The sequence below is a fragment of the Rattus norvegicus genome, chromosome 15, assembly GCF_021556685.1.
Source record: "Rattus norvegicus strain SHRSP/BbbUtx chromosome 15, alternate assembly SHRSP_T2T, whole genome shotgun sequence".
Lineage (NCBI taxonomy): Eukaryota > Metazoa > Chordata > Mammalia > Rodentia > Muridae > Rattus > Rattus norvegicus.
The window spans coordinates 4,153,022-4,167,059 of NC_141548.1; the positions used below are offsets into that span (position 1 = coordinate 4,153,022).

General features: G+C 52.0%; 1 protein-coding gene across 1 annotated transcript in view; it reads left to right on the forward strand.

The window, feature by feature from the left end:
* Positions 1-14,038, forward strand: part of Kcnk5 (potassium two pore domain channel subfamily K member 5) — a 42,274-nt gene that overhangs the window by 23,010 nt on the left and 5,226 nt on the right. Inside the window, exons 2-4 of the mRNA NM_001039516.2 lie at positions 12,546-12,657; positions 13,556-13,722; positions 13,869-14,037. Coding sequence (NP_001034605.1) covers positions 12,546-12,657; positions 13,556-13,722; positions 13,869-14,037 — 448 coding nt within the window. The remainder of the gene's footprint in view (positions 1-12,545; positions 12,658-13,555; positions 13,723-13,868; position 14,038) is intronic.

A 14,038-nucleotide genomic window follows, 5' to 3' on the forward strand; every position in this document is an offset into this window, starting at 1 on the left:
AAGTCCACAAGGAATTGGCTCAATGGGCCAGGACCTCTGGGTAGGGGGAAAGCCATTGGGGCTTAGAAGCAGGTACCACCGCCTGCACTAGTGGTGTACCCCACCCACCTGAGCCCTGAGGGCAGGCAGATGTCCCCCAAACCCCATTATCGTTGGTTAATATGGAATGTTCGCTGATGGGTTTTGCTTTGGGTTTAATAGTGTGACATCTGCCATCTCAGCTCTGACCCATAGGCAGTATCCAGACTGAGCCAGATGGACGGATGCCCCTCAGCATGATGAAGTGTGAAGGACTGACCGGAGGGAGGACTGGAGGAGGTAATGGCAGGGATGAAACCTGACTGAAGGAAGAGCATGAGTCATAGGCAGGTGCCTACAGGAACACAGGAGTAGGAAATCATCAAGCTTGAGCCACTGTCCCCATCTCTGAGCATCAGGGTGGTGATGGGCAGAGACAGTGTCTCACACAGCTGTCCCAGGCCCTCAGAACAGAGGCCTCTCAGCCCCTTTGATCTGTGTGTAAGCAGCCATGGCCACGTTGGCTTTTCTTCCCAGTACCCACTTTCAGAGCATGCTGTGTACCCAGCACCGTGATTCCCACATTAGCCCAGGTGAACCATGGTTTACAGATATGGAACCTCTGTGTGATGTCAGGGCATGCCCCAAGTGACCGGCTTAGGGGGTGAGGGTCTGGGATTTTTGCCCCTGAGTTGTTCCCAAGGGAGGGTCCCAAACTGGACACTTGGGAGCTTTGAAATGAGCGTGTTTGGCCATCTACACACACACACACACACACACACACACACACACACACACACACACACACACACACGTGTTCAGCACAGACCTGGACTACAGAGGTCAGGAAGCAAGCAAGCAAGCCTGTGGCGGGGCAGCAGAGCTCAAGGTGAGCCAGCTCTTTCCTATGCTGTCTGCCGTGGCTGGGGAGATGGCTAGTCAGCGGTTCCCACGGTGACCTCCTTTGTAACAGCTCAATGCACCGTTTTTTAGAAACTTTGAGCAGTGTCTTCTTGTGGTCACTCCTCCCATCTCAAGGTCAGACTGAATTGAAGAAAGTAGGGGGCCTAAGTGTACAAGCACCCTAAAGATGTAGTCAGGATGAGATAAGGGTACTCGTCTCCCTGGACACTGTTTTAAAACACATCCTTAGCCTGGTGGGCCTGTGAGGCCTTACTGAACCCATTCCCTGCCCTCCCTCTTACACTGGAGGGTACCCTCGTGGGATTGGTCAGAGCACAGAGATGCCGGGCACTTTGGGTTGTGGGTTCTGGTGGTGGAAAGAGGTGAAGTCACAAACCCAAGGCCCATCATCTCAGATAGGGCACATACTAGCACAGAGCAGGGACTTGATTCACTTTGGGGAGGGCAGTGGTGGTTAATTGGGGCTCAGAGGTGCTGCAGGGAGATGAAAGGTGCCCCTCTTTTCTTGTCTTGTTGGCCGTCGGTAAATTCTAAGAGCTGGGTCCAGAGGAGCCGGCTGGATTCGTGTTTGGGAGGGAAGGGCCCTTTTCTGTTCCCCAAGGGCAGTTCTCAGGCAAGCAGCTGTGTCCTGTGGCCACATCCACACACAGGGATTCCCAGCCCTCCAGTTGCTACAGCGTCCTTGTTGAGACTCCATCCTGAGCTCAGACCTCCAGCCTTTCACCGTGCTCCTGGCTCAGCCAGTCCTGCTGCCAAACTCTAGCTCTGTGTTCATGGGAGGACCACCTCCCAGGCTGAGAACAATGGGGACAGGGCCACCTGCCTTGTTTTCTTTGTCCCTTCCAAGTGAGGACAGGGTTCCCAGGCCTGTGAAAGTCGGAAACCCAGAAGGAACTGTTAAAACCCTGCTGCTCCCTTTTGGCACCAGTGCATTCCCAGGAGTTCGGGAGAGCGTGAGACCTGGGCTGTACCTCTGAGTGCCACGGAGGCTGCTGAGAGACAGCCTCAGAGGGGAATCCCAAAGGTGAGTGAGAGGACATTCACATACAAAGTGCCGACTGGGAGGGTATGTGGCGGGCGGGGCGGGAGGGGTAGACCTTAATCCCTTGGGTTCAGGGCAACTGTTTGGAAAATTGCTTGAAAGGATGGGGAAGATGATTTAGTTAGTAGATGTGGAGAACCTGGGTTCACATCCAGTACTAGAGTAGAAATCTAGGTACAGAGACGTGTGTCTCTAATCTCAGCCCTGGGAGGTACAGACAGGTGAATTCTTGGCGCTCTGTAGCCACCGAGCTTAACTGAATCTGTGAGTTCAGGTTCAACGAGAGACCTTGACTAAAAAAATTGAGGTAGAGAGGAGCCAAGGGACACTGCAGAGGATGGTCTCTGGTCTCCACATGCATACACGCGTGTGCATATACATGTTTACACAAGCACTCCACTTGCACGTGAAAACTGGCTGTATAGTTGTTAACATCCCCTGGGAAAGATTTTAAATGTTTCCCGATCGGGATCCTGACTTTCTCTAGGGGCTAAGACGAAGTCTCACTCTCCCTTAAGTTAAGGTATTGTCCAGGTCAAGAAGCCACAGAACAGTAATCTTCCTTTGCGGTTTCACTTTCTACAACTTCTGATTACCTATGGTCAGCCGCGGTCCAAAAGTATTCAACAGAAAATTCCAGAAGTAATTCATGAACTCGAACTAACACTGAGTCACGTGGTGAAAATTCATGCTCTTTGCCACTTCCTGCTGGGACATGAATCATCTCTTCTCATCCAGTATATCCACTCTGTGTCCACCACCTACCCATAACTCAGTCAACTGTGTTGTGTTACCATAGTACTGGTCTTATGGGTCCAAGAAGTACACAGCTCCCTGTTTTCTGGCATCTACTAATGTTGTCTTGGAAAACACCTGCACGGATAAGGAGGATAATTCTACAGTGCAAAGAATAAAGGTGTCATTTTCCACCCTGCTCCTCACGAGCTGCTACAGTCTCTGGGTCTGTGGGTTTCACTGCATAGCTGCTGTGGCAGCACATGTGTGCGTGCGTGCGTGTGTGGCAGCTTCCCTCATCTGTGCTCTGGCTGGTTGCTCCTGCAGTGGGTAGAGGGACAGCAGGCTTGGTTGGCACTGGACACACTCCTTCAAGGACAAAATATGAGTCTAGACAGGAAAGGGGTCTCCCCTCCAGTATGAGCTGGGTTGGGGAACACAGAAGGCATCTAGTCCTGACAATGGAACTACTAAGACGGGAGCGTCTAGGGCTCAATTTTCGATGTTGAAAACTACACACACACACACACACACACACACACACACACACACACACACACACACACACATATGCTAAAAAGGAGAAGGCGTAGGTGAGGAAGGGTACTGGTCTGAGCAGTAGAAAACTGGTATTTTTGGAGGTTGCAGTTAGATCTTGTTTTGTAGAGAAGGCGTGGGCAGAAAGGCTAATGGCTCCTGGAGACACTCAGTTCTTGGTATACTCCAACATCCAAGCATCCTAATGAGGGAACAAGTGGTGTGGCCCTCCCTTGGGCCATCCATCATCTGTCCCAAAGGGGATGCTATTCATCATCTGCCTTCTCTCTGGGTAAGGCAAGGTGGCTGTGAGCTTCCGGCTGGCACAAGGAGGGAGTTGGTACTAATAGACTCTTTCGTATACCTTGCTCTGGACTATGGCTGCCCTCTGAGCCGCACCCCGGTCACCCTGAGCTGGGGAGAAGGCAGTGAAGAAATAGCAGGAATTCCTTATCCCTGCCCTATGCTCTCTGCTCAGGCAGAAGGAGAGAAAGTTGGAGCCCCACAGCCCCCACTCCATGCCGCCCTGAACTAAAGCAGCTGCTAACATTTTTGGTTTTGTTCTGGTTTTCATTTTGCTTTGAGAGAAATTGTTTTCTTCTTGGTTTGTTTTGGTGTGTGTTTTTAAAATAGTGTCTTGATGGATAGATAGCCCAGGTTGGCCTTGAACTTGTGATTCTCCTCATGCCTCTCCTGGACTGTTAGGAGTCCAGGTGTGTATCACCATGGGGATTTATTGTTTGTTTGTTTGTTTGTGGAGACAGGGTTTCACTGTGTAGTCCTGGCTGTTCTGGAGTTCATTTGTACAGACTGCTGGCCTCAAACTCACGAAAATCTGCCTGTCTGCCTCCTGAGCTCTGGGATTAAAGGTGTGCTCTATCACTACACAACACCTTTTGGGCAATTTTTAAAAATCTGTGAACGTGTATGTGTATGGCTTGGTATTTTAAACTTAAAGATGGTTCCTTGGGCAGTCTAGCCTGGGCTTGAGAATCCCTGCACAGTGGCTCCATATTGTCAAAGTCTTCGTTTCATTTTCTATAAGCATGACTAGCATCTCTTCCCCAATTCCTAATTAACGCTGAGAAAATAGTTTAAGAGGCTGGCCTGGCCTGGAATGTAGAGGCTGGCGTGTGTGTGTGTGTGTGTGTGTGTGTGTGTGTGTGCGCGTGCGTGTGTGTTGGGGTGCTCATGTACTTGTGTCTGTCAGCCAAAGGTCAGACTCAGAGGATGCCCACCTCACTGGTTGAGACTGGTCTTACTGGTGCCCTCAGGCTCACTGATTAACTAGGCTGATTCGCCAGTAAGCCCCTGGATGCTCCTGACTCCACCTCCCCAGTGCTGAGATCACAAGCTTGTGTCACTGTGGTTATGCAGGACATTTTACGTGGATGGTGAAGATGGAATGAGTCCAGGTCCTGTCCCGTGCTTGCGTCCCAAGCCCTTCACTGACCGAGCTCACTCTGGCCCTTCCCAGATATTTTCATATGTCCATCGGTCCCAGTGGGGATTATGGGATTGAGTGGGGGCCAACTGATAAGCTGGGCACACTAGCGTTCCCCATGCCCCCGTTTCCCACCCGGTCCTGAATTGCCTTGTTGCATGAGGGATGGTTTGTGGTCTCCCGCCTTTCACCTATGCCTGTCTGTAGCTTTAAGAAATTTGACAGTTGCTGTACTTAGTCGACCCAAACTACAAATGTTTGCCCAACATGTAGCTAGCGGTTAACTTTTATGTAGAGATTCCCTCCATTTTCCCTGTGGTCTTCATCCACCCTTGGCTTCCCACCTGGGAGGGGACCATATATATGACAGCACAACATGGACAGCAAGTGAGTGTGAGGCCAGTGTCAGGCAGACTTTCTGTTGACTGGAAGCTTGAGGCAGCAGGGGGCGGGAGGAGTTAGGAATTAAGTTCAGAGAAGGTGCTGTCTGTCCCCTCCTGGCCTCCACTTCTCCTGGGGAGTGTAGCACTGACACCTACGCGCCCCAGACACCGTGCTCCATTGCTCAGTTGGATGGCAAACTGTTAGGGGAGGCTCAGAAGTGGAGGCAGGGTGAGATAAGGTTTCCTCCTGAAGGGTGGGTAAGGGCACTTTATACGTGCCTGAGTTTCTTCACAACACTAACTGTGGAGACAGTGGTTTCTCCACGTGGTCTGAGGAAGCCAAGTGATAAGAGGCTATTGGAAGAGAAGACAGTTGTCACCTCTCGCTGGTCCCCCCTTCTAGGCCTGGGCATCCACTTGTGGGCAAGTGGACCTTTCCTTGGATCTCGTGTCTACACTACCTGTGCTCTCGGTTTAGACAAAGACAGATGAGCTAGCATGCTGATAACATGGCTGATAGCACTTGGCCAGCCTTCACTGGGCCTTGGATGTTCCCCTTGTGTTCAGAAGATGCAGGCCAAGCGCACCCAGGTACTTTTACTCAAGCCTCGTTGCTAGCCTTCGGAAGACCCTGTCCAGCTCAGTCCCAGGTGGGTCCAACTGGCTCGGTTTGTCCTCATGGCAGTGGGCTGTCTGTGGCTAGGGCTGAGTGTAATTGGAGAGCAGGGCTTGGCAAAGAGTCAGGAGGTGCCCATCAGTCAGCATGCACTTCTATACTCCTTTTCCGGTTCTCACTATATATCCACTGCCTTTGTGAGGGTTTCCGGAGGTGACAGGTGTCCTTCCTGCAGGAAGGACAATCTGGTCACCCCATGGGTATTCCCCTAGCACAGCCATTGCGTGCTCTGTTGTCTTGCGGCCTTTTCCCCTGCCTCTTTCTGCCCCACCCCCGACCCCTCATCCCCTCTCTAGTCTGACTCCTTCCCTTCCCTTGGGTGGGGAGAACTGTCCTTTGGCTGGAGGTCATCAGTCTTCCCCAACCCAGTTCTCAGCCTTATCCTGGATACCCACTATTTCTGGGGTCTGCATCCCCTTACCCCCCTTTCCACTGGACAAAAGGCTCTACTCCGTCCATTGCAGATAAAACTGTTTAAAACCCAACTATAGTTAGTGGTGATGGAGCAAGCCTTTAGTCCCAGCACTGAGATGCAGGGGCAGGTGGATCTCTGTATAAGTTCGAGGCCAGCTTGGTCCATATAGGAAGTTCCAGGCCAGCCAGGGCCGCACAATGAGTGTCTTAAAAGAATATAACAACTTTAGAATGTCGCCCAGCGATGTTGGGGTGTGAGCTGAGGCCCAGGGCCCTAACAGGCATTAACATTCACCTAACAGGTACTAAATTGTGCAGCAGCTGCTCCTCGAGGCAGAGGAGGCCGAGCGGCCTGAGCTGCAGGAATACAGTCTCTCTCGGAGTTTATACTACAGGAATCTCTTCTTTCCATTCCTTTGTGGTTGCCCGAGGCGATGTGTTATAGACCCGACTTTGTACTAAACAGCCTAAGCAGTCAGTGTTCTGCCTTCTCCCTCTGTACCCAGTGGTCCTGCCAGAGTTCACATCCCAGCTCTGCCACTTGCCTTGGACTGGAGCCTGCTTTCTCATTTTTACAGTAGGCTTTACAGTACTTGCTTTACAGGGCCTAGCCATTCAGGGAGAGAAGCGTTGTGAGCACTTTGGTCAGTACCTGTCCCCATAGGTGCCCAGACACCACCTCAGCAGCTATAGAGCTAGGAGGTGTTGTCTTGTCTGGAAGAGCCACGGGAAGGATCAATAATGGTTTCAGTATCCGTGGTCCCAAGCACCGTGGACAGGTGAGGTGATTTTCCAGAACAGAGGGACCGTGGGAGCACCGAGGACTGAGGACAGGATCCAGAGGCAGCCAGCGAGAGCATGGGGATTCTGGTTCTTGGAGCACCCTAGGTCTGCAGTTCTGCAGGGGCAGGAGTGGAAGAGAGGCTGTGTTCGGGAAGCCACGGGAGTCGTGAGAAAGACCGAACGCTGCTTGGTGCTTGTTAGCTGGGACCCCTGCGACAGTCTCATGCCCTGGCCACAGTTTCCCTCACCCAAGCAAAGCAGAGTCCTACCTGACTGTGATGGTGTGGATGGCTGGTGTCTATAGGTTAGAGTGGGGGTGTGGGTGTCGGCTCACTGGGTGGGAATGGCTGGGCTGGTTTTCCGTCACTGTTTTCTCAGCTGGTGGGAAGGGGTGGAAGTGTGTGCATAGGTCTCCTTCCTGTGGCCTCTGTGGGGGTTAAGGGGACAGGATCACCACGGTTAGGACCCAGGTGGCCCCGGGTTCTAGTCCCAGCCACGTCGCTTTTAGAACCGTGACCTCTGGCGACTCCCCTGCTATCTCAACCTCAGCCCCATTCGCAGTGTGGAAAAAATGATGGTGTCTTCCCAGCAGAATCCTGTCCTCATTAAATGAGCTAAAAGGCACGTAAAGTGCTGAGTACAACCCTTGGCACGTAGGAAGACCTCAATAAATCACGCCGGCTTTATGATGAAGGTGACAAGCGGGGAACTCGATTCCGTCCCCAAACAGGAGCCTGGCCTGGATCGTGCAGGCTTCGGCTCCCTCTCTCCATCACCCTCCAAGCTTAGGGGGAAAAATGAAAATATTGTCTCTCGTGAGTTTAGGAGCCAAGTTAAAGAATACTGCAAACGAACAGGGGCCACCTCCTCCCGGGAAAGCTGTTTCTCTAACCCTGAGAACAGGACGCCTTGTCTAACAGGGTTTGCCTGCCTCCCCCACAGCCCTCCCTTGACCCAGGGATGGCCCCCATCCTGGGTCAGCTCTTTTGTTCTGGGAGACTAATTCAGGCCTCTTCCTCGTGCTGTGGGATCCCAACCATGGCCAGCCATGCGTCTCTACCGTGCCTCCACAGTGGGGAAAAAAAAGAGTTGCTGGCCCTCTCCAAGTTCACATTCAGACCTCAGCTTCGTGCCAAGTGATACCTGGCAGAATCAGGAAGAGACAGGCAGGTACTGGACGTGTCAGAGTCCAAGCAAGGGGGTGTCTGGCTGCAGCGGTGCTCTTGTGTCTCATCCTGTGGTCATCCCTCCCCCTCCTCACCCTCGTTCTAGGTTTGTCACGGAGCCATGCAGATTCCCAACCAGCCATATTTAGGGATAGTGGGCGGGGGGAAGAAACAGAGGCACCGGGGAGCTGTGAATGTCTGCTGCCTCTCTTGCTTTTAGGATACTGCACCTTTCTACCACTGTAGTACTTCCTGGTTATTTCATGGGGTCAGGGGCTTTTGGAGAGTGAACGCCTTCCATAGTTATCTGTCCTTGATGGATGACTCAGAAGAACTCACGAAAGTCACGGGGAAAGCAGGTGAGCAGTGGCTCCTGATAAGCCAGGGAGAGGCTGAGGCTGTGAGCCTCGGAGGACACCATCACCAGTGGGGTGAGGGCTGGAAGGCCAGCATTGCTGTCCGCTATGTCCTGACTTTTCCAAAGGGCTCTTGTGTCAGGGGGTCGTTTAGTCCTTTCTGACCGATTTCCGAATCACAGGTGGTCTCCGAGTCAGTGTGTCTCCAGTGGAGCAGTGAAGCATTATGGGTAGGGCTGTCCCGTGAATGCTATGGCATTTAGCGCCTTTGGCCCACCACCCACTTCACGCCACTTGATAACCGTGAGAGCAAACCTGTGAGAAGACAGATTCTGTTTGTTCACAACCGTATTCCCCGTCTGACATACAGTGCTCCCTGTGACCACCTCCTCCTAACCTTCCAGGAAGTAAACTGGTCCCGAGTAAGGCCTCCTATCCTGTGTGCACCATATCTATAATCTCCTCACGGGCGTGTTCGCCCCCATCCTAACCGATTCTCTCAGTACGAGAATCCGCACAGGCAGATCGTTACCCTCAAATGCATCCCTGACGGCTCTTCTTGGCCTTCAGCTCATTGATTAACATGACCTGTCTAGTCTGACACAGAGCGGAACGGCGTGTGATGTGTGGCCTGACCTTGAAGCACAATGGACTTGGTATCTCCAGCTCTGGACAGATAACTAACACACCCTGGGGTTTACCTTTTACCCTTGTGTTTGCTTTGTCCTATTCTGACTCTTTTCCCTTTCCTCCCTTGCCAGTGCGTGCGAGCGGGGTGTGTGTGTGTGTGTGTGTGTGTGTGTGTGTGTGTGTGTGTGTGTATCTGTGTGTATGTGTGTCTGTGTGTGGCAGGTGGGTATGTATGTGTGTGTGTGTGCGCACGCGCCATGGGTAGGCGGGTGTGTGTGTGTGTACATCTGTGTGTATGTGTGTCTGTGTGTCCATGTGTGTGTGTCTGTGTGTGTCTGTGTGTGGCAGGTGTGTGTGTGTGTGTGTGTGTGTGTGTGTGTGTGCGCGCGCGCGCCCCCCATGGGTATGTGTGTGTGTGTCTGTGTGTGGTAGGTGTGTGTGTGTGTGTGTGTGTGTGTGTGTTTGTGTGACAGGTGGGTGTATGAATGAACCTGTATGTAGAAGCCAGAGGTCCACACTGAGTGTCTTCCTCTGTTGTTTGAGGCAGGCTCAGTCAAGGGAGGTTGCTGTTTCGGCTAGATTGGAATAAGCCCCCACGGGTCCGCCTGTCTGTCTCCTTGCTCTTCGTCCAGCCCCGTGGATGTAGAGACACACTGCCCTACTCAGCTTTTATGCGGGTGCTGGAAACATGAACTCAGGTCCTGGACAGCAGTGGGCTCGACGGACCATCTCTCTCTCTTTCACCAGCCCCCTCCGCTTTTCTGATTCGAAGTGTGAAGACTTGAAGATTGGAAAGATTAATTTTGTATTGATTCCCACCCTGTTTCCCCATTGTGGTGGTGTAGTCATACTTCTTCCTGAGTCTGAATTTTGCATCTTCTGTCCACGCAAGTGGTGAGCTCTTGATCTGTCTACCACTGAGTAAATGAAAGAAGCCATTGTAGAGACCTCTGTCTGGATTGATAACGAGAATACTGTTTAGGGATGTTTTAGCTGCCTTTGAATGGACCAAGACGTTTCTGTCTTGTCCATAAGAGTGTGTTGAAGGCTCCTGCAGCCGCCTTGCTGACTCTGGGATTGAGTGCCTTCAACATACATGAAGCTCTGTGGCCCTTCAGTGAAGGAAATGCACTCAACTTGTTCCAAATGTTCAAGTCTCCCCACATGGAGGGTTTCAAGAGTCAGACTTGGTGGTGCACAACTGTAAGTCCAGATCTCAGGAGACCAAAAAGGGACTTTGAGACCATACTGGTTCCTTAGACTTTCAAAACAATATATCTACAGTTTTACCCTTTTTCTTTCTGAAAACACACAGGCAGCTTCTTGCTTGTTCCTCAGGATTTCAATGAAAAAGATCAGAGGTGGCAAACCAATTTATTTGTATAACACACACACACACACACACACTCACACACACACACACACACACAGACACGAGTGCGCACGCCTCTGCATTTGGGTATGTGCATATGCATGAAGATGCCCCTGGAAACCAGAAGCATTGGCTCTCCCTGTAGCTGGTATTACAGTTGTGAGCATCTTGGAGCCTCAAAGAGTAACATAACACACTCTGTTAATCTCTGAGCTGTCTCTCCAGTTCCTTATTTATTTTTGAGACAAAGCCTCTACACAGGCTGGCCTTAAACTCTTAATCCTCCTGCTTCCACCTTCCAAGTTCTGGGGTTGCAAGCGTGCCACGGGGGGGCCTCATGTGTGCTGGGTGTGCACTCTACAGTTGAGCCACACCGCCGTGCTTGCATACCCTGTCTCTTTTCAGGTTTAAGATTTCTATCCGGTCACAGGTAGGGACCGAAATGCTTCTGCTTTTTCTCCCTCCCATCTGTTTAATGTCAACACCCTTTCCTCATTCTCCTGCTCCAGGCAGATTTTTAAAGGCTAAATAGGGGCTGAGGTATGGCTTGGTACCAGAGCCATTTCCTAGCAAGTAGGTTCAGTCTCCCAGAGTTGAAGGGAGAACCTGTCGGATGCTCCTAAGGTCCGTAGCACCTGAGATGCTCTTACACACAGAACATGTAAGAGATCCTGCCTCCCGTGTCTCTTAGGCTTGGGAACGGCGGTGGGAGGTAGGGCAGCAGGCAGCCTGTGGTCTGACGGGGTGTCCGGCAGGCAATGTCATCATGGAAAATTCTTCGCCAAAGTATGCGGATCCATTTACACAGCCTCTGCTGCTTCTGCAAACTGTGCATTCCTTCGGAGCCATCCATGCGTTCCCTCCTTCCCTCCAAACCTCAGTCATGCTTCGAGTGGCTTCTCCACCTCGCCTTTGTTTCCACCCTCGCTCTCCCGTCCCCCGCCGTCCTTGGCTTGGATTTTATAGGAAATTTGGCTGGGTCCCTGGTCTCTAGTCTGATGGGTCATCCCGGGGCTGACCTTGAATGACAGAACTAGAACCCCAGATTTAGAGCCCCTAATGGGCCCGTTGGGTACAGTCTCCGGCGGCTCTTGGTACAGCTCCGACACAGCTCCAATGGTCGGATGAGTTGACAGGTAGCTGGTGTTTATAGTGAGGCGGGTGGAGGTATGTAGACCCGGGTGTGGTACTTCTGGGAAATTCCTGGAGTAGATGTTGCCTGCCTTTGGGCCTCCAACCAGTTGGAACTGTGGAGACCCTGAAGTATACTTGATCTGTCTCTGTCCTGACCATTGCTCAGCCCAGGGCAGAGAGGAGAAGGAACTCAGGGAATGGGGAGCCTGTCAGGATGAGGGCACACAAGGGACAGAAGGTTTAGATGGTTTACATATCCTGATACGTATCCTTGGCCTCGAGGATGATCTCCGTGGTCATCCCACAATGAAATGAATGGTTGAAGGCTCCTTCCCAGGCCACGGAGGGCTAAGGTATAGGGGACATCCGAGGAATCTGCTTTCTCAGCTCTGGGTGATTTGGGAACACGTTGCTGTCAAATTTTCGAACCAGGTTCCTGATTTATCTGTCTGCCTAGCTGTATGAACCTGAGGTTCTCTTTGTAAAATGTTTCAGCTATAAAAGCAAAGACCCTACTAGCCACCTTGGTGTTGTGGTGGTTAAATGAGGACACTTTGGATGTGTTGTTGCTGCTGGTGGTGTTAGTTTGGGGCAGGGTTTTGGTTTGGTTTGATTTTTGAGATAACGGCTTCTCTATGTAGCCCTGGATGTCTTAGGACTTGCACGGTAGACCAGTGTGGCCTGGAACTCAGATTTCCCTGCCCCTCCCTCCCTCCCTAGCGCTGGGATTAAAGACATGGGCCACCACATGGGATCCTTCCTGGTTCCTCTCAAGTGTCCGCTTTATAGGTTTGTGCCATGTTTATGCACACTGGGAATGGAGCTTAGAGTACGTATACATGCTAGGCAAGGAGGACGCCATCTCCGAGCTACCTCTCTGTCACCGACAAATCATCTCATCTCTGACCTTCCCTTTGCTTCTCTGTTTTAGGTGGTGTCTGATGCTGCGGATCAGGGCGTGGCCATCACCGGGAACCAGACTTTCAACAACTGGAACTGGCCCAATGCGATGATTTTCGCAGCCACAGTCATCACCACCATCGGTAGGTCCCTTTATACCTTCAGCACACCCAGATCCACATCCTCACCCCTGAACCTTACGGGAATGGCCCCGATGGGCAGAGCCGTACAGGTGAGACAGATGCTTACCGCACAAAGCTCCAGGATGCTCTGGCTACGTGGCTTAAGTATCTTCACCCTCTCAGGGTTGGCTGGGTTCAGCTAACAGTTCTTATGTGGGCTCTCTGGCTGCCCCACTAGCCTGGAGGCCAGCCTGGCTTCTCCCACCTACTGCTTGACTCTTGGTGTTGACTGTTGGCTGAGGCTGAATGCTCAGGGCCTCTGCTTGTGGCTCTGCCGCCGGGCACTAAGGAGACGTCTTCGAAAGTGAGTGATTCAATGTATGAAGACAGGGAGCAGCAGCGGGCTTTCCCAGGCTCTCCTGTCTATCACTTCTGGCCAACGAGCCCCTGGTACTCAGATTCCTAGACTACTGCTTCCATGTGAGCATCTGGGTAAGGACAGAGGGACTCAGAATGGCTATCGTTGGAGTCTATCCTCCACACGGCTTCTGGGTATCTACCCAGTGAGGGCAAGCATCTCGGCTTCATTTGCATAGCAGTGCCCAATCAGCAGCGGAGTACCTGTGGGCTTTGTCCTGCCCACAAGGAACTCCCGATACAATGGAAGGGACAAAGCCCCTACTGTAGACATAATTGTATAAATGACTAGGGTCAGAGCATGACCAAGGGATCATACATCGATGTTACTAGAACCGGATCAGTTCATCTTAAAGAGTGTGTCCCTCTCAGGCTGGGGTGTGTGTGTGTGTGTGTGTGTGTTGTTGTTGTTGTTGTTGTTGTTGTTGTTGTTGTTGTTGTTGGAGGGGGTGGCTCCATCATCTTTGCTATGACCCTGACCTCCCTCCATCCTCCCTCCCAGGTTATGGTAATGTGGCTCCCAAGACCCCAGCTGGGCGCCTCTTCTGTGTCTTCTATGGCCTGTTCGGGGTGCCACTGTGCCTGACATGGATCAGTGCCCTGGGCAAGTTCTTCGGGGGACGTGCCAAGAGGCTGGGCCAGTTTCTTACAAGGAGAGGAGTGAGCCTGGTATGTTCCTAACCCTAGACACAGAGTTGAGGGGCGGGAGGGACCATGACAGAGGAGGGGAGGTGTTGGGACAGGTGACACTTGTCCCGCTGGGATCTTGGAGTCTCTTACCCACCGCTGACTTGCTTTCCCACCAACCCTGCTAGAGGAAGGCTCAGATCACATGTACGGCCATCTTCATCGTGTGGGGCGTCCTGGTCCACCTGGTGATCCCGCCCTTCGTGTTCATGGTGACGGAAGAGTGGAACTACATTGAGGGCCTCTACTATTCCTTCATCACCATCTCCACCATTGGCTTTGGGGACTTTGTGGCCGG